General features: G+C 43.1%; 1 protein-coding gene across 1 annotated transcript in view; it reads right to left on the bottom strand.

The window, feature by feature from the left end:
* LOC144781700 (cytochrome P450 2G1-like) overlaps positions 1-27,791 on the bottom strand; it is a 322,006-nt gene that overhangs the window by 106,049 nt on the left and 188,166 nt on the right. The window contains exon 5 of the mRNA XM_078660675.1: positions 4,697-4,873. Within this exon, the coding sequence (XP_078516801.1) occupies positions 4,697-4,873 (177 nt within the window). The remainder of the gene's footprint in view (positions 1-4,696; positions 4,874-27,791) is intronic.

Raw genomic sequence — 27,791 nt, 5'->3', positions numbered from 1 at the left:
GAGAAGTGAAGCTCTGTAAGACTTCTGCCTGTGACCAGGACTGGGGTCAAGGCTTGCTAGTATCCCTGTTGGGTGAGGGGACATCACCCAGGGAAACCAAGACCACGTGCCCTTGAGCCTGAAGCACCAGCACCTGCCTGCTTGCCAAGACCAGTGAGAGAGAGCTTTGGAGGGAGCAAAGTCCTGTGGGAAGCTCTACAGTGAGGACTCCCTGTGTGACGTGTGAGGATTTGGCGGAGCACAGAGCAGGTCATCACCCATGTGCAAGATTGTTTCCAGCAACCCCGGTATGCCAGGAGTGGTCAGCCATAGATTGAGCCATGTGATGCACACCTTGCGCGCTTGCTACCCTGTTCCCGCAGTGCTCTGGTGACCCCATATGCCAGAGGCAGGCCACTGATAAAGGATCATTCCACGGAGGGCCAAGTCTTGTTATCGTCTGTGCCGGGATGCTGAGGCTGGAAGATCCTGCACCCGGATAATCACGTGCCACAGCAACTCCGTATGACACAAGGACTGCCAGAGACACTGTGGACAGCATCACACCCTCGCTTACTCCAGTCGGGAGCTGAAGAAAGGATTACACCATCCCCTCCCTCCCTGTTGAGCAAAATCAACTTACAGAAGCTGCAATCACAGAGATCTGCTCTGACATTTGGAAGACCTCCTGCAGTGCCGTTCAAGAGAGAGGGCCGGAACTGCCAAGTGCTGTCGCATGGGCCACAAGCAGCCTGACCTCTCCGAACTGAGCAGGACCAGTAAGTGTGCATTTAAAGGCACCTGCTGCATCATTGAATTCTTAAGCAAGAATGGGTAAGACATAAACTGTGCTTGTTGGGCCTCCGGCAACTCACTACTAATGGTGCTGCTGCACCATAGGCACTTTTGACTAAGTTCCTAAAAGGTCAAAAGGGAAAACTCTGAGTATGGCCTAATAGTTTGCATTCCTTGATGCAGTCACCAGTGAATGGGGAATAACACTGAACATGTTACGTTAGGAGAGTGGGACAGTGATTCCTCTGACAACGACTAGAGCACCGACCTGAAATGAAAAAAAAATCTATAAAATGAAGCATTTGGACGGACACTGATTTATTGTTTGCACTTTTTGCATTTTGAGTTATGAGTCGTGTTCACTCACCTAAATCTCCCCCCCTCCCCAAGGGAGCCTTGACTGCTCGACCACAGGGGGTTGTAAATGCCTCTGCAACAGCTTGTAAATGAAGAGTGCCGGGAAGTGCAACTTTGCTTGTTTGGCACTTTTTCAGGCTGTTTTCATTTACATGCACAGTTGAAGTGCTAAAAAAAGTATGTGAACTATGATTCTGGGTGCAATGGTTTCGGGGTCATTGAGAGGGATGGCAGGGTCAAAGATGTAGCTAAAAAGAGTAAAATATTGTTTAACTATTTTGTTTTTTCACTTTCAAGTGACAACATATGAAATGATTTGCACATGATAAATGAAAAATATATGTGAGTTAAAATAGTTAAAATAATTAAAATAGTCAGTTGGAAATTTACTCTCTTACATTGTGAAACCTCTGCTGGCTAAGGCTACCACTGCAGATGTTTGTGTGTGACAGAGAATCACAAAATTGAATCCTATTTGGCGCAGTGGGAAATAGTGGCTTGTGTATTTATAGTGCTACAAGGTTTCCATCATGTGGCAGAAAGCACTGTGAATATACAAATCATCTTTTATAGCTATACATTTTAGTAATAAGCAGGGCCACAGGAATTATGGGAGTCTGCAGGTGTTTCTTTTTCCACATAATTGTTGCATTTGCCAAATAATGCATCATCTGCTGAATCATCTGCACATTTTATTAAAAACAAATTAGCTGTTGGCCCAAACAGACCAAAAGTTACTAAAAACATTGCAATGTGTCTGGCGCTTTGGAATGTCCTTGACAAAAGTTGACCAATCATCTTTCAGTTGCTTATTGCTTGGTAAACTGGCACTAATAAGATTAAATCTTCGCACAGATTGTGTTACCATGAGTAAAAAAAAGGACAAACAAATGAAGTAATACTACCACAGAAAAGGATGCCTTTTGCTGCATAATTTGCCTTTTCTTGTCACATAATTCAGTCAACCCTGCCTCATAATTGGTCCTCCCCTACTGAATAATTACAGTGCCCCCCCAGATTTTTTTTTATATGTGTCAATTAAAAGAACTCTGCTGGAAATACCCTCACATTACTTTTCAAGAAGAAAGAATATTTGTCACCATGGAGGTCCCGGAGACTCCATCAGTTAAAACCTATACTGGCTTACAAGCAGCCTTTATATGTGGTGATTAACCAATTGCGCAAGTTTACTTTTCTTTCAGGTAACAGGCACCATGGTGCGTGGTGAGAAGGCCTGCTTTTTATTTAGTTTTCTGTACCTTTCTGGCCGCACAACACTGGAGTTCTGCCGCTTTCACTTTCAGGAGGAGGCATCACAAGATCAGTCTTAACATTCAAGGTGTGACTGTTTTTGTTTTTGTAATAGGGTGAGTCCAGGTGGTGGTGGGGAGGAGGCCAGCAGCGATGCACTCAGATACAGAGCCCTGGTCCTTCAGACCACTGGAGCCTCGGAGTAATGGCCAGGTGAAAGTGGAGCCAGATTCATGGATATTGCCAGAGAGATGTGGGGGGTCATTTTTTGTTTAGAAATAGACAGAGACAGCTTGCTCTGAGAGATGCCTCTAGAGAATTGGGGTGATATGATCGTACGTTTTGCAGGGCCATCAAACCCTTAGTGCAGCAGGTGTTGTGGATCTGGGGTGTTATTGGCTACTGCCCCATAATTATGGGAAACATCCTTTACAACGAAACTTTTACAACGCAGTGCTTTTACAACGCAGGTTTTACAATGAAAATCATTACAACGTATTGCGCTGGGGGGCGCTCTAGGATAGGGAATAGATTTAATTTACTATCCAACACCTTCCCTAGTGTCCACGGGGACTGGAGTTGGAATAGTAAATTAAACTATTCACTATCCAGCACCCCAAAGCGCTATGCGTTGTAAAGGTTTGCGTTGTAATACTTGCGTTGTAACAGCATGCGTGGTAAAAGCATGCGTTGAGACTTCATACATCCCATAATTATGGCTGTCCTACTACAAAAAAGGGCTAGCAGGGGCCCTTTTGCTAGTATTAGGGCCGAGGTCATGCTTGCTGTGCATGGAACAGGGCCCTAACAACGGGGGCGAGATGTGTTTCATGATGGCCAGTAAAGCGGGCACTGCAGACAGCCTGGTTCACAGAGGTGTAGGTAACATTGGTGCTACAGGTGCAGTGGTATGATGGCCCGCAGTATGAGGGGTCAACTAAAACTATTAAGGCTCTCGTTCTACGCATCTGTGCTTGAATTGGAGCTCACTGCACACTTAGGGGCATATCTGCAAGAGATTGCACTACCGGGACGTCACTTTTTTTGACGTTCTGGTGGCGCAATGCCCTGCGCCATATTTCGAAAGTGGCATTGTAAATATGATGTAGTTTCATGCAGTTATATGCATAAAAGGGGCTGGCAGTGGGTGTTGCTGTGGGCGTTGCACAGCAACACCAATTGCTTTTTGATGGTGCTCCAGATGTATAGTGTATGTTGCGCTCTATAAATGCCTTTCACATCACATGCACAAGGACGTGTAAATCTGAGGCAGTGCCAAAAACAAGCTCCATGAAATAGCTGGCATTAGAATGGTGCAACGAGGAGAAGTACTTTCATTTCTCCTCGTTTTTGCTTTTTCTATGTGTGCATATCAGCACACATAGAAAGAGCAAAATACCTGTAATGATTGTTAATGTGCAGGAAGGTGTCCCCATAAACAATAATTAAATAATGGTGATTTACTACACATAGAAGTAACAAATCACCATTATTGATTGTTTATGTTGCAACGCAAGGGTGTCTGTGTTAGCACTAGGTAGCTATTTTTAGCGCTAGCATTAGGGAAAACACAGGGGTGCACCGTATTGTTGTAAATACAGTGCATCACTGTGTTTTGGAAATGGCTGAGCGTGGTGCTGCAAAGTTTGCAGTAGCTCAATGCCCCATCAGTTCCTAAATATTCACCTTGTAGGGCCGGCGCCGCTTTTGACTGCAGAGCAATGGATAAGGGACGGGGACAACTGAGCCTGTTTCAAGATTGGAGCAATAATCGTGCATGGTGTGGAGTGGGTGAAAGAGACAGAGGAGAACCTGCTACTCTAGGCCGGAGCTATTATTAGTACATGAGGTGCAGTTATACTGCAGCCCGGGAGTGTGTAGGGCTCACAACACCCAAAATATAGGGAGCAGCGTTTTTTGGTCAATTTCTGTTTGATGCATTTACACTGGTTTAGGTCTCACATGTATTGTGCTTCATAAGATACAGATAATGTCTCCCTGAAATTATCTCACAAGAGCCACCCCCTGTGCTCAGCCCTGTCACTCACGCTCCTCTAGTCCTGGCATACATTTTGGGAGGGGGGCCCTGACTTCAAAATATTTTGCTTTGGGGGCTCAGACCGAAAAAGTTTGAAGATCTGATTTAGATAGTGACAGATTGTACTTATATTTTTTCTGCATGGTTCCGCTTTACAGCCATTTTTTTTAATCGGACCACTTTATAACCTTTCAGAAAAGGCAGAAAATACATTTATTCTGTGCATGTAAAAGCGCTAAAAATCCACAGATATGAAGTCACCTTATGGGAACTCACCTGCTGCATTTTAATGAGGAAGCAGTCAATGAAGTCCCGAGGGTTGCTTGGATCCAACGTCGCTTGATGTTCTTTGACATATTCTTTAATAAATATTCTTGTTTCCTTAATATTTTTTAGAAACTTGTTGTGAGGACCAGGCAATGGTAGTATAAAACTTGGAAAGCGATTAAAGATCTGTAAAAACAGGAGAGTATTTGGTAGCATAATTGCATAGGGTATAATGGTAGCAGTCACTCTTCTCGTTTTTTTGGGCTATATTCAGGGCCGGACTGGGAACACGAACCCGCCCTGGCAATTAAGTCGGACCAGCCCTTGAGGGGTGCTGGTGGGAAGCACTGCTGCGGGGCATATGTAGCAGGGGGCCTATATTCAACACTGCTGCAAAACCTGCCCCCAGTAAGAAAAACGGCCCCCACCAGTCCAAAACCGACCCCACCCTTCCAACCCACTGGGAAAAAGCACAATGCTTAGCTTCGGCCAGTCTGGCTCTTCCTATAATTGTTTCTTGTGTCAACTAGGATGACTTTTTATCAACCTGTGTCAAAGTTGTAAAACACAAATCCTGTGCACACGTTCTAATGAGTTAATCATGCAGCTTTTTTTCATATATACGAAAACTATCCAGTAAGTCACCTAACCAGCCTTGGTCCTTGTACCCGTTTAAACGCCGGGTTGGAATTATCACCGGCTACCCAAACCCATTCCACTCACACTGCTTACAGCCCTGAAGAGTCACGGGCTATCAGCTCGCTTGACGCAACACGCGTCGGCTGGTTAAGTTGTTTTGTTTTGAAGTCACCCCTCCAGAACAGGAGGGCCCAAAACATCAAAAAAGAAACTATCTACATGTGTCTACCTTGTCTCATTACTATGACTTACGCTCGATAGTTTTCGTATATATGAAAAAACCCTGCATGATTAACTCATTATAACGTGTGCACAGGATTTGTGTTTTATTTAACCCCTTCCATGCTGGGCCGATTCCGCCGCTGTGCGGTAAACAAAAGAACAGGGCGGGGCCGTGAAGAACCCCAGCCGTCATCAGCACACAAGCACCGTGGAGGGTGACGGCTGGGGTTCGTCATCAGAATGGAAGGGGTTAATTGGCTGGGCCCTTGCCTACCTATACAGAGGTTTTTGGGTCTCCTCTGACCTCGTTGCACCGTTCTTATCTTGTTGTCTTTACCTTTACTAACCGCTATCAGCATAGGCGCCACTTTTTCTTGTACACTCCAAAACCTTACATGGAATCCTCAGCACTGTGTCAAAGTTGTGTTTTTCTCTCCTAATTGCAAAAGTCACGGTGGAATGCTTGGGAGGAATTTTTTCAACAGGCATCTAGAGTCATAATTGGAGAGGTTCCCTTTCATGAGGCATGAGGACTGAATACCTACCCACTCTCCAACCCTATGACACTAGTTTCAAGGATGTGATATTGCATGGCTTTGAAAGAAGGTTCAGCCTAGTGGCCTCCCTACTGATTTTGGGAAGTAAAGCCTTGGGGCCAGATTTAGTCATGTTTTATGCAATGCAACTGAGTAAGGGAACGTGCTGTGCTGTGTGAAACAGAGAGAGTAGAAATACACCATATCTACGAAGATATGGTGCACTTCTGCTCGCCCTTGGCTGGTGCACCGCGTGCTGCTTAGAACCAATTCAGGCACCCTTGTGCCATGGTGCAAGGGTATCTGCGTTACAGGCAGATTTGTTTTTGTGCTGGATGTAATAACTCCCTGCACAAAAACAATCCCAAGGGGCAGTTTTCTCTTTCTATGTGGGATGCAGAATGCATAATCCATAAAAAGAGAAAATAAGGAGAAGAAACAAAAATATTTTTTCTCATTACGCCGAATTCGGGAGGCACACCATCTTGGCACAATCCCTGGCTTACTGATTTTAGTAAATCTAGGATTGGGTTTAAATTTCATGGGTGGATAAATGGGGACAGCCTTGCTCCACCCGTGGAATGCATACCACTGTGATAAAAAATAATGCAGCTCAAGACACTGCATTGCGTTACATTTCTGTACAAAGTTACGCAATCATCCCTTGGGTAGCTTAGTAAATATCACTTAAGGACTTGCGCTGTCTTGAGTCGACTTGCATGATGCAAAGACAACGCAAGTCCTTAGTAAATCTGGGCACTGGTTATAATCACATTTTTTAGCACTTAGCCATATTAGTCTCAATCTCTATGTGCGTACTCTTGACCCATTGATTTACAACACTAACCATGCTGTGTTAATGCTATGTAATGCTACTGTGTGTTGTGGTATCAAAACAAAACAAGAAAATAAAACTCCAGGGGCCTCATTTATGAAAAGTGATGCATCGCTGCGTGAAAACAGCGATGCGTCACTTTTCACTGCGCCCTCCTTGCGACACCAATGATGCGTCATATTTACAGTATGACGCATCATGGCGCAAGGAGTTACAGATACGTCAGTATTTCGGACGTATCTGATTGGCGCAAAAGTGACGCATTGCTTGAGTGTGTCACAAAAGTGACGCAATGCCACTTCTGTTTCCAGAATATTTGTGTCGTAACTTACGACACAAATATTCTGGAAACAGAAGTGGCATTTTACAAGTTCATGAGGATATTACGCCTTAAACATTTTCTCAACAATGTACTTCCAGAACAAACACAAAAAGAACATCCAGAATTTCTGGAATTTAAACCCAAATCTAAGTTCCAAGCGCCAATATCACATAAAGTACTGGATGCTTTTGAAAACACGGTTCTACGAGACTTTCAAGGACTAAATTTGCAGAAGTCCTCCAAAAAGAATCTGACATTTCAAGACAGACGAACACTCTTAACCCTTCAAAATGATGAACAAATTATGATACAAAAAGCAGACAAAGGAGGAGCTATTGTAGTTATGGAAGCTTCCTTCTATACCAACAAAGTGAATGAGCATGTTTTTGATGAGACCACATACTTACGTCTGGAGACTGACCCAATCATGGATTTGAAAAACACGCTAAATGAGATACTAGAGAAGGCTTTCGAAGCAGCCTGATTACCACCTCCACCCGCCAGTTCCTTGCAAATGATTTTCCAAGACAACCGAAGTTGTATATGCTTCCAAAGATATACAAGTACCTATATAATCCTCCAATGAGGCCGATAGTCACAGGTTGTGGAACAATTTTTGAACCTTTAGGTCAATATATTGATACCTTCTTACAGCCCTTTGTGCAAAAGTGGTCGTCATACGTCAAGGATACCACAGATTTTCTCAATAAGATCAGAGACTTTTCCTACACTGAGAACATGCTGCTGTGTACAGTGGACGTCAAATCACTGTACACATCGATACCACACCAAGCAGGTATTGAAGCGGTTGAATGGGCGCAACTGCAACAATCAGACATCAAGGCAGATAATGTATTTATTTTGGAGATTTTACATTTTTGCCTTTATCATAGTTATTTTTCCTGGGACAATCAATTTTTCCTTCAACAGAAGGGAACATCAATGGGCTTTGCCGGGGGCGCCGGCTTATGCCAACACCTTTATGGCCAAATTTGAGTCAGACCATATATTCGAAGATCAGGAATGGAGTACCAGCATAAAACTTTTCTGCAGGTTCATTGATGATATCTTCATCATTTGGACAGGCAGTAGACATAAACCTGAAGACAAATTATCACAGTAAACCAGTATGATGAAAACATTCAATTTACTTATACCATAAGTGAGTCACAAACAACGTTTTTGGACGTTCAGATTAATTTCATAGAAAAACCAAATCGTCACATCGGTTTACAGAAAGCAAACTGATGTTAATAATGCATTACAGTTTCAAAGTTTCCACCCACCAAGCTTGAAGAAAAATCTCCCTTTCTCGCAATTTATGAGATTAAAAAGGATTTTTTCACACAACCAGAATCTAGAAGCACAATTGAAGATCCAGGCAAGGAAGTATCAAGAGCGAGGGTATCCCCAAGAAATCATCGAACAGGCCAACACAGGGATCTAGGCTACGGATCGGAAAAACTTACTGAAACAAAAACCGAAAGAGAGGAAGGAGAGACATGTGTTTGTGTCTAAATTTAGCACGAGTACACAGAAGATCAAAAACATCATTAACCGCCACTGGGTTCTCTTAGACAGTGAACCAGATTTTCAAGGCTTGTTTAGCATGAAACCACTATTTGCCTTCACAAGGTCTAAAAACCTCAAAGAAATTTTGAAATCCTCATTCAAACAAACACTATCTACATCTTACAGAGGAATGAGGAAATGTACTAATTGTGGACATTGTAACAATGTAATCGTTGGAGGAAGTTTACACCATCCCTCGTCGGGCAAAGACATTAAGTTATATCACAACTCAGACTGTAACTCCATGAATTTGATATACTACATTAAATGTCCTGGCGGAAAATTATACGTAGGGAAAACTGAAAGAAAACTCAAAGTGAGAATTTCAGAACATAAAAGCACGATTAGGAACAAAAACATGAAGAGTAGTCTAGCACTACACTGGACACAGGAAAGGCATAGTATATCGCAATTACAATTCTCAGTTCTTGAACAAGTTTCTCACTCTGAAGGCACGGATCGGACTCGATCCCTCCTCTAGAGAGAAATATTTTGGATAAAAAAACTGGGTACCCAGGACCCGAAAAGGTTAAATGAACGTATAGATTTTGCATGTTTTCTGTAATTAGGCTATTGTGGTTACTGTTGTAAATATGCCCATGCTTAAGTTATCAGATAATCATGAAGTACTAATGGTGACTAGTTAGTAAATGTTTTTGAGTCAGTCATTGATCATGAGGGGAGGATTTTTTTACACAACACAAATCATTATTCATTATTGGTATTTTCATTCACCATTTTCCTTTGTGTGTTTTTTCGTTTTTTATTTGTTTGCACCTTTCACATCAGACCCGGTTTCACAAAGACCTATATGATAGCTGAGTTTGTCGATTCTCCCCCTAGTGTAGGTTCGTTGTTCGTACCATTCGCAAAGTAGGTACTTCGAGAATTAGGTGTCCGGTACCGGTCACCTTTCCAAGATGGCGGCCATCCTCAGTTCGTAGTTAGTATTCAGTCCGACGTTTGTTTTTATGAAGTCAAAAAGACGCCAGGCAGACCAGTTACCGATATTGAAACGCGAAGGTGCGTCGAAAAAAGCAAGTGGAGAATGACGATTTCGAGCATTGTTTTTTGAGCAAGGTGAGCCAGCATGTAAAGGGAATTTAGATTGTGTAGTTACTGCAGCAAGAGCGTGATTTTGATTCCTGGTAACCTTTGTGCTTACCACAGGTGTTAGATTGGGTCGTTTGTAGTCCTGGGAGAGACCGGCGTTTTGGACAACAACCTGTTGAGCAGCAGAGTCTTTAGCACGGGTAAGGACAGAGTCGTTTTATTAAGGAGAGGGTCTATGTTTTTGTTCACATAAGCAGTCATTGCTGATAGCCGCGCTTTGTTCCACAGATCAAATAGGTCCACTCAATTGCAAGACCACGTAAGCATATTTGGTTGCTTCATTCAGTGTCCTTTTAATGTTTGTTTTGAGCACCACGGTGTGGAAAAGGGTTCTTTGAGTTTCCCACTACATACACACTCCCTTTTTGGCATTATGAGTACCGTTATATACACTTCATGTTTGTCCCTACTAACAAGTATGTTATGAATTCTCCAATCTGGAGAGGTTGCTGATGGAAATATTGCATTGTTTTTTTAGATAAAACGGGCTCCTGATGAAGGGCCAAGCATGGCCCGGAATGCATTGAGCATCTAAAAAGGATTCACAGAAGAAATTGTGGAAATTAATTTCTTTATGTACTTATTTGGAGAAATGCAATATATAAATTACATGTTTTCATTTTCTGTGATTAAGTTGATTCTGCATTTTGGTGTCGAAATTAAAATATTTTCCACGTGAAAAGTAGGGAAGAATAATGTGTTTGACATATATTCAGTTGTGTTAATCAAATAGATACAATCCAAAGCTACAGTGCGTCGGGGTCGGGACCTTTGGTCTCGAGATAGGTAGGCCAAACAGATAACCCCATCTCTGCCTGTTGGACAAGTTTCATTTCCTTGTAGTGCCTTTGAAATGTTGATATAACTGGAAGGGATGCTTTTTAAAGTAAAATGTTTAAAAGATTGAGCGTGGTCCAAATTTAGCCACTTTTCCACTCTTATCCCATGCCAGTTTTTACGCTACATCTCAACATTGTCCTTCCAATTTTTTGTTAAAGTAGGGGTACTAGCTCTTTCCTACCATGAGCGCTGCTTGGGTAGAAGTGACCATCAGCCTCTGTGAGGCCAAGAACCCCCTGTCTATACACACCAATATCTATCTACCTTGTCCCTTCAACTGCTGTAAACTAACAACAGTTACTGACGCAGTGGTTCACGACCACGAAATGGCTGCGGAGAACCCCGCCTCCGCTTAGCCATAGGTGACCGATGCTCCTCTCCTGGCAATGGAGCTCGCGGATTCCCACACCTGAGCGTTAGCAAGCCGGAACAGAGGTCTCGTCGGCCAGCTGGCATTTTGAATTGCTTACAATGGGGCTCACTACAGGAAAAGCCTGCAGTGCGATGGTGGATGCGGTTAAAGACCATGACCGCAGGTGTTCTATTCCTGCTGATTGGAGACTGACGGGTGAAAACTAGCGTGAGGCGAAGCAGCGCAGAACAGAGTGTTCCACGACCCTCCCCCCCTGGTGATTAGTGCCTGGTGAAATCTCTGCACCTGAGCCTGGAAGTAACCACGGTGACGTGAAGTAAGGACAAAGCCGGTCTGCAAAGGTGAGCCTGCCTGGCAATATTTGTTTCAGCTGACTCAGCTGACAGAATAGGTTGCGGGGATACCAAAGGGAATGATGGATGGAGCGTTTGAGCAAATCAAACACTCACCCGCAGTCAACTGATCTGGGTTTAATCCATCATAATTCTTTAACTCACACCACCACCCCAGTTCAGACATGGCCATATGCAAATCAGTCTGACCCTGTGCCTCATGGGAACAGTCCAGCCCGAACTGCCAAGCCATGTCTTCCCTGTACCGGAAAAAAGCATTCTGGGACCAGTTTCTGGCTAATCAGCCGTCATCAGCCAGGCTAGCTTGAATCCAGTGGCTAAGTGAGCAAGGGACCCACATCTGGGCATACCCTGCCAACTTAGGACAAACAAAGAGATACCAAAGGGGTGATGGATTGATCAAATCAAACAGTCACCCCAGTCAACTGATCTGGGTTTAATCCATCATCATTCTTTAGCTCACTCCACCACCCCAGTTCAGACATGGCCATATGCAAATCAGTCTGACCCTGTGCTTCATGGGAACAGTCCAGCCTGAACTGCCAAGCCATGTCTTCCATGGACTGGAAAGAAGCATCCTGGGACCGGTTTCTGGCTAATCAGCCGTCCTCAGCCAGGCTAGCTTGAATCCAGTGGCAAAGTGAGCAAGGGACCCACGTCTGGGCATACCCTGCCAACTTAGGGCGAACAAAGCGATACCAAAGGGGATGATCGATGGAGCAAATCAAACACTCACCCCCAGTGAAACAAGCATCCTGGGACCGGTTTCTGGCTAGGGGCTGTTTGTATGGTCAGCTTCTGGGTTTACTTTTCCCTTCCCTCCTTTACGGTCTGATGGTCTTAGAGTCGACAGCTCTCCCCCTCAAGGTCTCAGTTTGTTGGGTGGAAAGCAAGACTTTTGTTCATTAATTGGGGCATTGAATACCTTGAGGACTAGAACCAAGATCCAAGCGAAAATGGGAAAACATTTGAAGCAGGCCAACGCTATTGCAAAAGTTGACTCTGAGGCAGGGTTCAAAGCCAAAACTCGCCTAGCTCAGGCAAAAATGGTGTCATCGGCGGCCAGAGCTGAACATACTACAAATCGACCTGGCCTATATTCAGGTTTTAAGAACTCTGAAGAAGAGCCGTTTGAGTTTCACCAGGAGGGGGAAGATCCCGTTGCACAGAACCAAACAGGGGGAAAGCTGGACCACTCAACTAGTGTGGGGAAGGAACAGACAGTCGAGTCTACAGCAGGGGCAAACAAGGATGAGACAAAAAGCTTTAAGGATTTTCTGCTATTCTCCAAAACAAAAGCATCTCAGCTGGCTCTGGCCAAATCTATGGCAAAACTGCAGCGACCTACAAGGGGGGGGGGGCAGAGGGTGTACCAACTAGCTCCTCGCAGACTTTATTTTCATTACCACCGGCTCAGGCACCTGGGCAGCCTCCCTCTATAGTTGCTCTGGTATCACAAAAGTCTGGTCAACCTCTGCACAGAGAGACTATACCATCAATGTTACAGAGGCAGGCTTTGGTGCCGGTTCAGTCACCTCCTGAAGACATCATAGTGCAGCAGCCGGAGGCTCAGATTCAGCCGCAAACACAGCCCCAGACGCCTAGTAATGCCGGTTCAGAATTCTCAGACCAGCTAGCCAGGAACCAAAAGCAAGATGGGAAATCACAACAGGACGAGTTCGAAACATTGACAGAAGGAGCTAACATTCAACAGATCGACATAAAGACCATGCTGAATCTTATCCTAGAGGAGATAAGAGAAATGAAGAATTGCTAAGAGAATGAGATAGCCTCCCTCCACCTGCGTCTTGGGAAAACTGAGGAGGTAGTGGCTTGTTTTCCAGCTAGAATTCAAGAGGCTGAATCAAGGATCGCCCTGTTGGAGGATCAAATGAGCACTATGCTCCTGAGAGTAAATGAGGCAGCAAAAGATAAAATGGTTCTAGAGAATAAACTTGAGGAACTTGAAAATCATTCTCGATGGGTACCTGAGGGGAGTGAGGGATCACAAACTCTTCAATGGGTTGAGTCGTTTATTAAGCAGAAGGTGTTGCCGGAATTTACTGGCGACCTTACCATAACAAGGGCACATCGAGTTCCCTCAAACCCTCTGCCCAATTCAAAGATCCCACATTGCATCTTGATTAACTTTGCTGACTAAGGCATTAAAGAGAAGATTCTGGCTAAAGCAATACAGCAGAGACAATTTTCCATCAATGAGGTCTCAAAATGTCGGATATTTGCTGATATGTCTGTGGTAGCCGCACGCAGGTGGAAATAGTTTATGAAACTATTATATATTTTTAAAGCTCAAGGGGCGCAAGCTTCAATAGCCTAGCAATCCAAGCATTGAGTCCATATGTTCTCCAATATAGAGGAAGCCGAGGATTTGCTGAAAGAGATCTCCTCCTCAAAATGAAAATGTACATAGTTTGACGCTAAAGGTCTCCAAGGCCGAGGGTCACCCAGGGTGTAGCACCAGGGCACCCCACAGCCAAGTAGGGAGGTGAGATGTGGCCAGTGGGGAGTTACACATTTCTTGGGGGGGTTGCATGGGGGGAGGGTGGTAGTGGGGGGATGTATGGCAGTAAAAAGAGCAGTAGCAAAGGGGACAAGTTAGAGGGAAACATGGTTTTGAACTCGACTGATTATTGTCGCAATTTAAATCATGGAAATGGTTAGTAAATGTCGTATTATGTCGGTACATCCTAATGGTATGCCAAACAAATAAAAATATGGAGGGCTCATACAATGGCTGGCCTCCTTTATGCCTTAAGTTCTCTTTTCCCAAGAAACTCACCTTAAAACAAATTCACCTAAGCTCTTTCTCCCTAGAGTCTTCTCGAATGCTTGTTTTGCATCAGCTGGGCTGGCTATGAGAAGAGTAGCTATTCACTTCTGTAGAAGTGTGGCATGAGAGTTTGTCCAAGTCCGGAGAGATCCTCAGGGAAGATGGTTATGGGTCATGGCTAAAATAAATGGGATTACATTACATTTTGTTAACTATTATGGCTCTATCATGGATGACCCCTCATCTTTGATGAAGGTTAATGATCTGCTCAGGGGAGTTCCCAGACAGATCATTTTTGGAGGGGATTTCAACTACATCCAAGACCTGAGAAAAGACTCTTCCAACAAAAATATGAAGCAACTGAAGCCAAAGACTAAAAAAGTCCTAGATGCCATAATACATGATTATCAGCTGATTGATCCACTGTGTAAAGCCAATCAGGCAGCTTGAGATTATACATGCTACTCTCTTCAATTTCAGACAGCATCTCGTATTGATTTTTTCTTAACATCTCGGTACCTGAATTACGTAGATGCAGAAATTGGGGCTAATTTATTTTCAGACCACTCCTTTATTAAGCTAGATCTTGGAATTGAAGAGGGGAGGAGGACGAGATCCAGGTGGCAGATAGATCGTCTCCTTCTCCAAGATCACCAATGGGTAGCAGGCTTAAGAGAGTGGATACATGATTATTTCAGGATCAATGAGAGGATGGCAGAACCATTCTCAGTTTGGGGGGGGTCAAGGCGGCTGTGCGTGGGCAAATGATCGCCTTTTCGGCGGCTCAGTCCAAAACATGACATATTAAAATAGCTGAACTCCAGCAGGCAGTCAATAGTGCCTTGAATCAGAGAAATGCCCCTCAGCAGGGAGACTGGGTAGCAGCGAATCATCTCGAAAAGGCTAAAAAGGCGTTAAGGGATTTTATCTACTTAGAAGAAATCAACATCTCCGGGACTTTTCAACAACAAGTATATAAAGAAAGCCAAAAGGTTGGTAACTTGTTAGCCAGGTCAAGTAAGACCAGACAGGAAGCAGCCTTAATTACGGAGGTCATAGATCCCAAGACCAGAGTCGCGGTGGCAGATAGGGACGGGATTGCTCATGTTTTTTATGGAGCATTATCAACAGCTCTAAGCGACTAAATATTTGGTCAGGCAAGACTCAATGCAGAATTACTTCAAGGGCGTAAATCTCCCAAGTTTGTCCAACTCACACAGATTCAACTTGACATATCAGGCGCGGACATTTTGGCTGCCCTGAATTAAATTGTGGGAGCGAAAGCCTGTGGAAACGATGGGCTGCCTATAGAATTTTATAATGCATTTTTTACGCAATTGATCCCTCACTTGACAAAGCTTTTTAATTATACAAAGACTGGTGGCGCTGTCCCCTCAGTCTTTAAAGATGCCATCATCATTAGCTTTGTGAAAAAGGGTAAGAATACCAAGGACTTTAACACCTACAGACAAATCAGCCTGTTTAATGCTGACTACAACATTTTTATGAAAATTTGGACTCAGCGTTTCACTCCCCTAGCACAGGAAGTGATCCACAAAGACCAGTCTGGGTTCGTTGAGGGGAGGTTAATGTCATCGTATACAGGGTTTTTAATACAGGCTCTCAACTTTTTTAATAATAATTGTACTCCGGCGCTCATTATGATGGTAGATGCCAAAAAGGCGTTTGACCTAGTTAATTGGGACGCCCTTTTTTATGGTCTGGGTAGGTTCAGTGTCCCCCTCCAGGTCACAAAAATGCTCTGGAATATCTATCAGGGGGCTCAGGCTCAGGTGGTGATAAATGTAAACCGAGCAGGGATAGTAAGTATAAACCGTGGGACTAGACAAGGGTGTCCGCTTTCTCCCTTATTATTTACTTTCTTTATCGAACCTCTGGCTATTAAAATCAATGATAATGTAGCAATTAGAGCTCCGATTGCGGGTATGGCAAAATAAAAGTTGTTCTCTGATGACATTATTTTATATCTCAGTCCCGAGAGCCAGAATTTAGACCTGGTCTTAACATAATTTAGTCAATTTGAATTGATTGGGGGCTATAAAATTCCCGAGCGCTTAGAGGCCTGTAGGTGATTGAGCGCGCTATAAATCAAAAATAACAATAACAATAACAATAAAATAAATCAAAACAAAACAGAGATTCTAACTTTAAATACTTATAGCGATTTTCTTTCCGCAAATCTTAAACCTCAAGCCCTTAAGTCGGATCCAATACGTTATTTGGGAATATATGTCTCTAATCAATATGGGCAGCTTTATAAATTGAACTATGAAGTCAGGTGGAGTAAAATTAAAAAATTGCTGGATAACTGATTGCTTTTACCACTAACTCTGTTAGGCCGTGTAGCCCTCATCAAAATGTCCATACTCCCTCTACTTGTCTTTCTTTTTACAAATATACCCATAACAATTAATACTTATTATTTCAAAGAGCTAGAAACTATGTTTAGAGAGTTTGTCTGGAGTAAGAAGACACTCAGGGTTAAACACTCGGTGCTACAACTGTATATCAATCATGGTGGGTTAGCATTACCGCAAATTTGTACATATTATGGAGCGGCTATTTTTAATTTAACAGCTTTTTTGCTGGAATCAAAGGGTTTATTAGACAACTTTTTTATGGATAAAATGGTGCAGGAGTCTTGTTCGCAGAGCCCGATATTTCTAAAAACATCTAAACTCCCCAAGAAGACTAGATATAAGACTCTGCAGGAATATTCCCTTAGATCTCAGTCCTTTTTTAAGCAAACTGGTTCTTCTAGGTTTTATTATCTAGAATGAGGTGAATGTAAAAGTTTGGGTCTTCAAATCCAATCCAGTCACCTTAGAAATTGGAAGGAATGTAGTCTAGAAGAGCTGGGGCTCTTGTTAATGAAGAACAGAGTAATTACCTGGAAAGAGGTTCACAATAGATGCGGTGACCTGAGTAAGCCTGTTTTATTTGAATATTTACAGATTATATATTTTTCAAACAGATATAATCTGTCATCTCCAACTAAGCTGGCGACCGCTCTATTTGGAGCAAAAGTAAGAGGGGTGGTTAATTGGTACCGTCTTCTTTGTAACCAAAGTGAATCTCCACTGGTCGAGAAAGTCTTAGAAAGAGTAACCCAGGAAACTCAATGTACCTTTTCAAGTCAGGAGTGGCAGGCCATATCTCAGTTAGAGAGCAAGGCTTTAAGAGCTGCTAATGTTAAAAGAATGGCCTTTTTGTCTTGGTGGGTGGCATACTATAAACCTAAAGCACTCAAAAAGAAATATCCAGAAGTAGAGAATAGATGCTTCCTCTGTCAGGCAGAAGGGGAAGGGACTATATATATTCTTTACATGTCAAAGGCCAGGGCTATTTTGGGTCAAGATTTTTTCAGCCATAAGTCGGGCGATCCAGAAGAGGTTAGAGCCAGAGGCTGATGTAGCCCTCTTCAGCATTACCAGATCTAGGGTAAACTTGACAAAAGTGGAGGAGACTTTTCTAACTATTTCCTACCTCGTTGCTCGCTCTCTAATTCGCCTGAATTTGAGGTCGATGGAAGCACCTTCATATTCAAGGTGGTTAAATAAGATTAAACGAACCAGGAATTTCAAAGAAGCATATGCAAGGGGGGTGGGCGCTATAAAAAAGTTCATTGCGGTCTGGAAATACTTAGTGAATCTTGAAACTACAACGGAATATAAGTCTTATCCCTATTCTAAGCAGGATTAACTAAGGGGCAGATGTATCAAACGTTTTTTATGTCGCAAACGCTGCGAATCGCAAAATAGCAGCGTTTGCGACAAAAAAATCGGAAAATGCGATGTATCATTGAAATCGCATCGCAAACTTAAGGAATCGCAAAATTTGCGATTCCTAAAGTTTGTGTCAGCATTTAAGTAATTCCTTAAATGCTATGTATGAAGCATTCAGGTTTTGCGAATTTACACTAAGTAATCGCAAATTACCACCAACGTGTTGTTGGTGTTAATTTGCGAATTCTTTTACAAATGCACTTTTTGACTTTTGTAAAGGTGCCATGTGGCGCTCATACATGCCCTTAGGGCATGTAAGTGCGCCATATGCGCACACATGTAAATTTCAGGGATGCAGCAGGGTGTTCCTATGACACCCTTGCACCCTTGAAATTATTCTCAATTTGCGATTAGCAAAATGCGAATCCCAAATTGAGAATAACTTCCCATTCCTTCCTATGTGCCTCCTGGCCCATCGAAATGAATGGGAAATAATTCCTTAATTGCGATTAGCAATTTGCTAATTGCAATTAAGGAATTTTAAGAAATCGCTAAAAAATAGCGAATTTACAAACATACCATTTTGCTATTCTCAAATAGCGATGATTCTCAAAAAATCGGTATTTGAGAATCGCATATAGGTATTTTGGTACATCTGGCCCTTAATCTTAAAGCTAGGGTTAATATTTTAACAAAAAAGAAAAAAAGCACACTTACTGGACTTTGGTATATCTCGTGGAGCTATTTCGCTTGGTAAAGGATAGTTTGCTCTGGGTTTTCCAGCGTACTTTAGCACGTTAGAATAGCTTATCTGTAAAAAGGTAGGACATTAACTTAAGCACTCCTCAAAAACGGGTTTGCTGCCAGATTATTGTTGCAATATGTCTCTGCGCACTTTTAATGTAATGGTTTTATTCATGATTTGTATGTTCTGATCAAATTGTGTTTTTAAACTCCCTGTTATTTATTACCATTGGTATGCCCCTCATGCTCTGCTCAATAAAAAAAAATGTTTTAAAAGTTACTGACGCACTAATTACATTACCAGTTTACACAAAGCTCAGGCCTAACCACCCAAACTAAAGAGAACGCTCACTACAGATAGGATGGTGTCATGCAATTGTTTCTTAGAATATTCGCATTTTCCAACTCTGTCTTATTCTAATATTCCAGGAAGGGGCTTTATTTTGTCACTCTTTTAGAGCCACAGATTCTTTAAAAAGGTTCTAAATAAGTTATGTAACATTTGAACTTATGAAAGAAAACTGCATTATAGATTTTTAAAAATTACATCCACTTGGAAAAATAACAAGCAGTTGTAAGATGAATTTTAAAGAAAGTTCATTTTTCATCAAGCAGACCAAAATGAATGAATAGTCCTTTTCACTCGAAGCCAGAAAATGTCCTTCAGCGCTACTGAACGTCAACGAAAAAGCAGGGAGAGTAGCTTACAGAGCAATCATGTGTTTTGAATAATTAATTGTGCATTCACAGAAGCTACGGCTAACAGGTGGTATGCATTAAAATGTGTTCCGTTTCAGAACTTCCCAGGTAGATCTGGAAACAAGAGTCTCAAACACAATAGTCGCTGTTGTTTTTTGTTAATTCAGCATTTAATTGAGAGCCTCCATGTTGCATCGTGGGCCCATCGCAGTTCGATGCTACATCGACTGGATCATCTCTTTCATGGGTGAGTGCTATATTTACAAAACCTAATGTTCGGAATAACTTGGATACCATCCAAGACAACTTAAGACCTGGCTTTTTAATCAGTAAACATTGATCTTTCCTCTTGGGTTAAATATCACAGATACTCCTGCGCAGAGACGCCCACGGGCCATTGTTTGAGCTTTCTAAATGTTATTAATAAATAAATAAATAATACCATTCATTAAGAATTAAGCATTAATATTCAATGTGGTATGTTGTACATTCACCTATTAACAATAATGTACAGAGGTATGCAGTACATTCTTTGTAAGAGTTGTTTTGTCAGCAGTAAAACAATATTAATTGTATTTTGTTTTATATTGTATTTTAGTAATTTACGTAACATCATATGGCCCTGAAGAAGCGATTGATTCATGAAACACTTGTTGGCCGAAGTGTACATTGCTTTTAAATTAATATATGTTTCAATAAAGAAAATTTCTTAATACTCGATAAGCATACCCCTCACCCACTAATTGATTTAATGCCACTTTTTGGGTTCCATCTGCTTGTTAGGTTTTTAGTACTGTTTCCAATAAGATTGAGCTATGAAGGGACATTTCCTTCAAGAGGACCCCTTTAAGACTCTTATTAAAGAGCAGATGGCTAAGAAGGCCTCTCAAGCGAAGATTTCCCGAGTTCCAATTACGGTTTGGACATTGATGCCTCTTTATTTTTATTTTTTCAGCCACCTGAAATTGAACTAGAAGATTTTACTGGTGATTCTAGATTTGCAGATTTGTCAGTTTTCAGATGTGTGAAAATGTGGTATATTTAAGTATTCTGGTGTTTTGCCTCAAGAGGCCATAAGAAAGAAATCATAACATTTGGTTGAGTTATATATTTTCCTGAATTTCAGGTAGAATGTGACTGCTTCATTTCGGATTCTGCTGAGCTTTCAAAGTTTATTTTCGGGTGCATCCATGAAATGGAGGTCACAGAATTCTAGGTGACACAACATCATTGGAATTTTAACTAATGGTGGCCCGCAAGTGGGACGAATTTCATGGCCAATGTTAGTTAGAATTGGGTTTTCCATATTATAGATTTGATTGGTGTGAAAAATTGGGTTGTTCATTGAAGGAGGGTGGGCCCTGGTCAAGCAACAGTAACAATCCCTGTACGGATGAGCTACAAAAAATCCTAAATTAAACTGTGCTTAACCCTCAGGTAGCTTGGCACAAAAGCACTCAGGCTTAATTTACAGGCACTGTATGAAGTATTTATGCAGCATACAAACAAGAATAACGTGAATGCACACTACAAGAAAATTCCCACACCAATTTAGAAAAATAGTAAATCTTAATACTTTATTTGACACCAAAATGACAAAAATCCAATCAGTAGAATTTTTTATTTTTTTTAGTTTAAGGTAAAAAATAGGGCCTAAAAGTTCAAAGCACCAATTGAAGACATCTAGTCCCACGAGACAAGGTCAAAGTCGGAAAATATGGTGGACAGCTATGGAGCATGGGTCGGATACAAAGAGTGGAAACGACTAGGTCAGCGCTTACTGGTGGATTTGGAAGAAATTAGAAGAAAAATGTTCTGAGAAGATAAAGTTCAATGGGGCCAGGGGCACAAACCCCTGCTCGAATTCCTTCAGACTCCATTAGAGTGATCACATACTCTAAAGAACAGCTAGAAAACCTCTGCCCACCTATCAGGAAAGCATGCAGGCATTCACTGAAAGCTGAAATGATGCCCCTGAGCTGTAGGACTTGCTCTCACAACCCCAAGAACAGAAACGAACTTGAACATAAGATGAAGTCTCTGACTATGTTTCAGATCAATTGTCGATCGCTTAGGAAACACAATTTCGAAATATTTGACCTTTTAATAGAACAGCAACCTGAAGTTCTTTTTCTGACTGAGACGTGGCTAGATGAGGAGTGCACCCCAGATATTCTGGAGGCTCAACCCCAAGATTATGGTATACTAAAATTGGACCGAGACAAAAGAAGGCGAGGGGTATTGCTATTATTTTTAAACTCGAATTGACATGCACCCTGGAAGCTGTTACTATTAAGGATATTAAAGCTGCTTTCTTTGCGATTAAATACAGGCCTAATATAACCTTCAACGGCTACCTAATCTATCGCCCGCCTGGAGGGTCTACTAATTTTATAGACAGTCTGACAGAGGTAATTGCCCAATCAGTTCTGCGTTACAATAAGCTTCTTATCCTAGGGGACCTAAACCTCCATCTTGAAGATGAAAATAATAGGGATGCCAGAGGATTACTTGCATCCTTAGAAATGTTTAATCTTAAATTACAATCCCTGAGATCTACCCATAAGGAAGGTCACCTCCTTGATCCGATCTTTGCTAACTGGGAGGGAGTGGTGGTCCAACCTCCTATCCAGGTACTATGGTCGGACCACTTTTTGATCAAGTTTACTATCCCAGGAGGGCCCAAACAACCTCTATGAACCAAGCCGATGGCATCTAAGCGCAGACAATGAGGGAAACTTAAACATTTTGATTTAGAGCTCGCCCTTAAGGCAGGTAGCCCCCCATTGAAAGAAAGTATAGAGGAAGCCTGGACGGATTATGAGAATTGGCTAACAAGAGCGCTGGACGCAGCTGCACCATGGACAAGCAAGGCGCCAGTAAGATGCTCCAAGTCGGCACAATGGTTTGACGCTGATTTAAAAGCTATCAAATCAAAGTGCAAAAAGCTAGAGCGCATCTGGCGCAGTAAATATGAAGAAACAGCCAAACTCGACTACAAAAATAGCATATAAAATTACCATAGGAGGATTAGAATAGCCAAATAAATAAAAGAATTGAATCAGCTGATAATTCTACCAAGGAACTCTTTGTTATCTATAAGGAACTCACCTCATCTGAGAGGACTATAGCCCCAGATATGCACTCTATAGCAACTTGCGAAGCGATTGCGGATTTCTTCGTACAAAAAGTTGAAAATATCTACAAAACCTTTCCGGAGGACACGAATGGTCCATTTACAGACCATGCCACTAGTGTTGAGCTGACAAACACTTGTCACCTAAACCATTTTACAGTGCCAGATAACACTGAGTTGCTGAGAATCAATCATAGTATTCAATCGGGCTCCCCTAAAGACGTAGCTCGCCCCAAGATCTTTAGAAACTAGGCTGAACTTCTTGTAAATCATATAAGCCATATGGCTAAATTATCTTTACAGATGAGCCACGTACCACAAGACTGGAAAACAGCGCAGGTTATCCCTGTCAAGAAAAAGGCCAATCTCAGTATAACCCAGCTGGACAACTATCGTCCTATATCGCTTCTACCCTTCTGCGCTAAGGTGGTGTAAAAGATAGTTAATGCCCAGCTGATAAAACACTTAGAAGAGGGTCATTATCTCCATCCCTCGCAATCAGGGTTCAGAGCGTATCATTCTACCGAATCAGCTCTTCTCTTTTCCACAGAGTTATTAAGAGGTAGAGTAGATGAGGGGATGACAGCTGCGCTCCTCTTGTTAGATCTGAGTGCGGCATTTGATACCGTCTCACACCCCCTACTACTCTCGCGTCTTAGTGAGGTTGGAATCGAGGGCCTGGCTCACGAATGGATTCGCGTGTTCTTGGAAAATAGGCAATTCCAAGTCCATTGCCCTCCTTTCAAATCGGAGGTACGATCACTCAGGCACGGGGTACCGCAGGGCTCAATTTTGAGCCCTACGCTATTCAATCTTTATATGGCACCCCTGGCCAAGATAGTCGAGGCGTACGGAGTCGAGATAGTGTCATACGCGGATGACACTCACCTGGTAGTGACACTCTCTCGGCCGTCCGAGGAAGCCTCGGCTAGCTTTTCGGCATGTCTCAGCGATCTAGCCAGATGGATGAATACCAACTGTCTGTGCCTCAATGCGAATAAAACAGAGCTTCTCGTGTTGGGGAAGACTCCATCCATCTGGTCGTCTGCATGGTGGCCACTAGAACTCGGCGCCATTCCAAAGCCCTCAGAGCAGGTGAAAAATTTGGGGGTCAGATTAGACTCAACTTTGTCCTTCGAACATCACACTAGAGGGATTGCAGGCAAATGCTACGGCATCCTTCAGACTCTACGTAAGACCCTGGACTCTCTCCCTGCAACTAGTAGGAAAACTCTGATCCATGCCCTCGTAAACCCCTTCTTGACTACAGTAACTCACTGTATATGGGTCTGAGCAAAAAAGGTCTTCAGCGTCTGCAATGCGTGCAGAACGCAGCTGCTAGACTGGCACTTAACCTATCTAGAAAGCCCTCAGGGAAACGTGCCTTAGCCACCCTCCACTGACTGCCCATACGGGAGCGCATTGTATTCAAAACAATGTGCCTGACTCACCGCATTGCCCAAGAGAAAGGACCAATATACCTCCAAAAATTACTGACCAAGTATCAATCCAAACGCCATTTAAGATCCCTAGGCTGTATGCTTTTTCAAGTGCCCAGAATTTACCGAGCGCGTATGGGTGGTCGGTCCTTCAAATACCTGGCCAGTAAACAATGGAACTCTCTACCCATTGAACTCAGGATGGAGCCATCAGAGAAGATCTTCCGTCAAAAACTAAAAACCTATCTGTTCCCGAAGCTATGAGTTCCCTTCTTTGCCTCCTATACTGTCTATTCCTCTCTTCTCCCGGTATCTGCCCAGTCCTTTGTTCATACAGCACGGGGACACACTGTTTCATAGTGTAACCAGGCGCTATATAAGATGCTTTTATTATTATTAATATTATAGGGCAAGGCTGCAGGTGGTTCGTCATTTGAGAGTCGCGGGACAAAGTTGTGGTGAAGCTTTCTACATATAGACTTTGTCACTTCTCCAGTGGGACGAAGCAGGAGACTGTAGCCGAAGAGAGTTCCATGAGGCCAGATACCTCTTTTGCAAAGGACTGCTGAACAGGATTTGCTGCGAAGAAGAAGAACGTAACCGGTGGTGCTACAAAGTCAGGCTGACCGGCAATGCACCTTGGGGGACAGACGAGCAGGTTGGTCCTATTCTCCTCTCAGTTCTCAGAGCAGTTTTTAGTCAAAATCAAAGTCCCACGTTTTAGATTTTGACTATCTGGGCACCTTTAGCACCACCACCAAAGTTCCAGGACACAAGGGGCACCACCTGAGGGGTTAGGACTCACTCAGACTGGCTGTGTTCAAGTTGGAGGGAACCTTTTCTTTCCCTGACGCTTAGATCAGGAGGCCAGCTATCTAGCCCTCTGAGTCACTCTGAAAGCCCTGGTTTCAATCAGAAAAGAAAGTCTCAAGCAGCAAGGCAGTCCTCTGAGGGCACAAGGCAGGCTTAAGGCAGCAGGGCTGTCCTCTTGGAGCAGCAGGGTAGTCCTCTGAAATACAAAGCAGGATACAGAGAGTAGGGCAGTCCTCTGAGAGTCCTTCCTCACGTCCAGAAGTGAACAGAAGAGTGGGTCTGAGGGACCTAAATGTAAAAGCTGGTGAAAGCTTTCAGTAGAAGAAACTTCTGCAGCTTTTTATTCACAGAAGTGTCTGGAATTTCCTGCCTCCTTGCCATGGTTCCAGGCTGTCTGCACTCACAATATTCTAGCGTGAAGTTCCTTTTAAGTGAGCTGAGGAAGTGTCTTTGAAAGGCAAGTGGGGCTGTGCACAGCTCCACACTCTCATCCTGCAAGGATTGCTAATCCTGCCAACACCCAGTTCCTAGGTTGTGTGGCTGTCTGGGAGGAATGCACACATCCTAATTGCGGACTACACTTAGTCCTGTGACCCAGGAAACAGGCTGCAGTCAAGAGAATTTAGACTCACACAAGATGCAAGGGGTTTAATCAAACAACTACAGGATCATATTAGTCCTCTGTAATGCTCTTGGAGTAACGAAAAGGAAACAAACAAAACCTACAAAAAATCTCTGCTTTAAGGACGAAAAACTTCCATCCATCATGTGCTGACATTCTTCATCATTGTGTTCCTTTCACAGGCTAAAAAACTGGGTTAGTGTGTAGGAACCTTCACAAAGCTGAAGAGGAGCTCTTTGGAATTTGTCAATGAGGATATCCCTACATGAGCTGTGAGGGTGAAGGAGAGAAAAGTGATTAAAAATACCTATTAGTGGACAAAATCGTATCTTTAATGAATGCCCCCATGTACACATTAATAAGGGAAATAGCTGGTGATACAACTTCACCCTAATAGTGGTAAGGAATCACATTTTTTTTTGTCATTCCTACTAACAATACTAACTGGTGTAAGGTATTCTTCAGGAACTAAACTATAAGTTTTATCACTCTGCACGAAAAACTAAGCATAGAAATAAAGAAATAAAATGGACTACATATGCTGGTCCCCAATAACTGTGGCTGGACCAGTGTAGGAAGTTGGATCTCTATATAGTGCCTAAAAAAGGAACACTGTGTAGAGATTCCAGAGGGTCCCCAATTAGCTTGCAGAGGCTAAAGTAGATAATAGTAACACTCTTTTTTGTGGTAGTGTGGACGAGCAGTTATTAGAGGGTAGTGTCTAGTATTTCTTGTACTCACAGAGGCAATAAATGAGACACACTTAAAGAATAAATTTGAGACCAAACTAGAAAAATAACACTTCTTTTTATATATGTTGTAAAATCAAGAACTTAGTTCAAAAGTTAGTACTGCATTTGTTAGCAATTTTAACAGGTAAGTAAATCTTTCACACCTGAGCGCCTTTACGCACAATGCAATTCTATGGGAGAAAAAGTCATAAATGCAGAAAGAAAAGTAGTCTTTTTCAGGGTTCCGAGTTGCAGTGGGCCAAGGCCCAAAGTACTACCAGCAGTTCTTTGGGAACTGCCCGGGTTTCACAGAGAGCATGGAGCTGGTTAGGTTGTAGCTGGGCGCGCTACGGTGTAGGGGTGCTGACTGGAACCAGGTTGCACAGGGGGACTTGAGGACAAAACCGAGAGCTCACAAATGGGGTCTTGGATTCCAAGGGTCTTGGAGCAAGAGGGCACAGCCAGTTCTTCAGTACCCGGGCCGCGCGGTTAGGGTGCAGAGTGGTTAGGATGGCTCGGCGGATGCACAAAGATGCTACTCGTGGTAAGGACAAACAGCTGGCATGACCAAAATCAGGACCGCTGGGCCATTCCCGAAGTTGGTCTCAGTGATGCTGTTGTCCCTCGATGGCTGCTTGTTCATGGTGCTGTGAGAATTAGGACTGGAAATTGGTGTTTAGTGCAGGGCATCCGGTACCCCAGGGATTGGTGCTGCACGGCTCCGGTTGATCTTGGTGTCTTCACACTCAGTGGGGAGACAGATCTGAGCTTCCAGAGCATTAGTACCTTCTCCTCTGGTCATCTGAAATGTAGGTCGGACCAGGGAGCTGCAAGGCGATGGACTTGACTTTGCTTGCGATGCCTGCGGGCTGATGGGGAGTAGCTCCTCTACTCCAAGGAGGACTGTAGGAAAATTTCGAAGTGCTAGCAGGCTACCCAAGGCTTTGATAGTTCTCCAGCTTGCAGGGTCAGTCACTCTGTTATGATTGTAAAGAGAGGTGCGAGCAGGTAAGGTTTCACGCCAAAAGTTCTCAGTTCCCAGATCTAGCCAGACAGTCACTCTTCTTCCTCCTTGTTATCTTGATCCATCAAATCTGAGAACTTGGGTTCAGGAGTGCCACCTAAATACTCAACTCAGGGGCGTTTAGGGAAGTGATGGGTTTAGGAAAGCCAATAGTCTACCTACCTGTAGGGTGTCTACATCCTCTATAGAGACACTACCTATAGGAAGTGGGCATAACTCTGGCCCTGGAAGGCTAATTTGGTCCAATACAAGATAGAAGAGTTTGAAAAGGTGGTGTCCACATCAGATGGTCCACCTTAGGGTTGGTGCTGGCAGGAAGTGGGCACACCTCCTATTCTTATTAATTTTCTGACCTGTCTTGCCCCCAAATGTGGGGTTAGGACGTGGATGGCATCTCTGCTAATTGGAGATGCCTGGGTTGCATAACAAAGGCAGCAGGACTGTTGAAGCTTCCCACCCTGGAATGCAGTTCTTGTGTGGAGCAGGCTTTGATCCCGACATTTGAGAGCAATGGCTCTCATCACAGGAGGTCAGAAACTTGTCTAGGGTGACTG

This window comes from Lissotriton helveticus, chromosome 9 (assembly GCF_964261635.1).
Source record: "Lissotriton helveticus chromosome 9, aLisHel1.1, whole genome shotgun sequence".
Classification (NCBI taxonomy): Eukaryota; Metazoa; Chordata; class Amphibia; order Caudata; family Salamandridae; genus Lissotriton; species Lissotriton helveticus.
The sequence above is the reverse complement of the archived record's forward strand: the minus strand, read 5'-3'. Positions and strand labels throughout refer to the sequence as shown.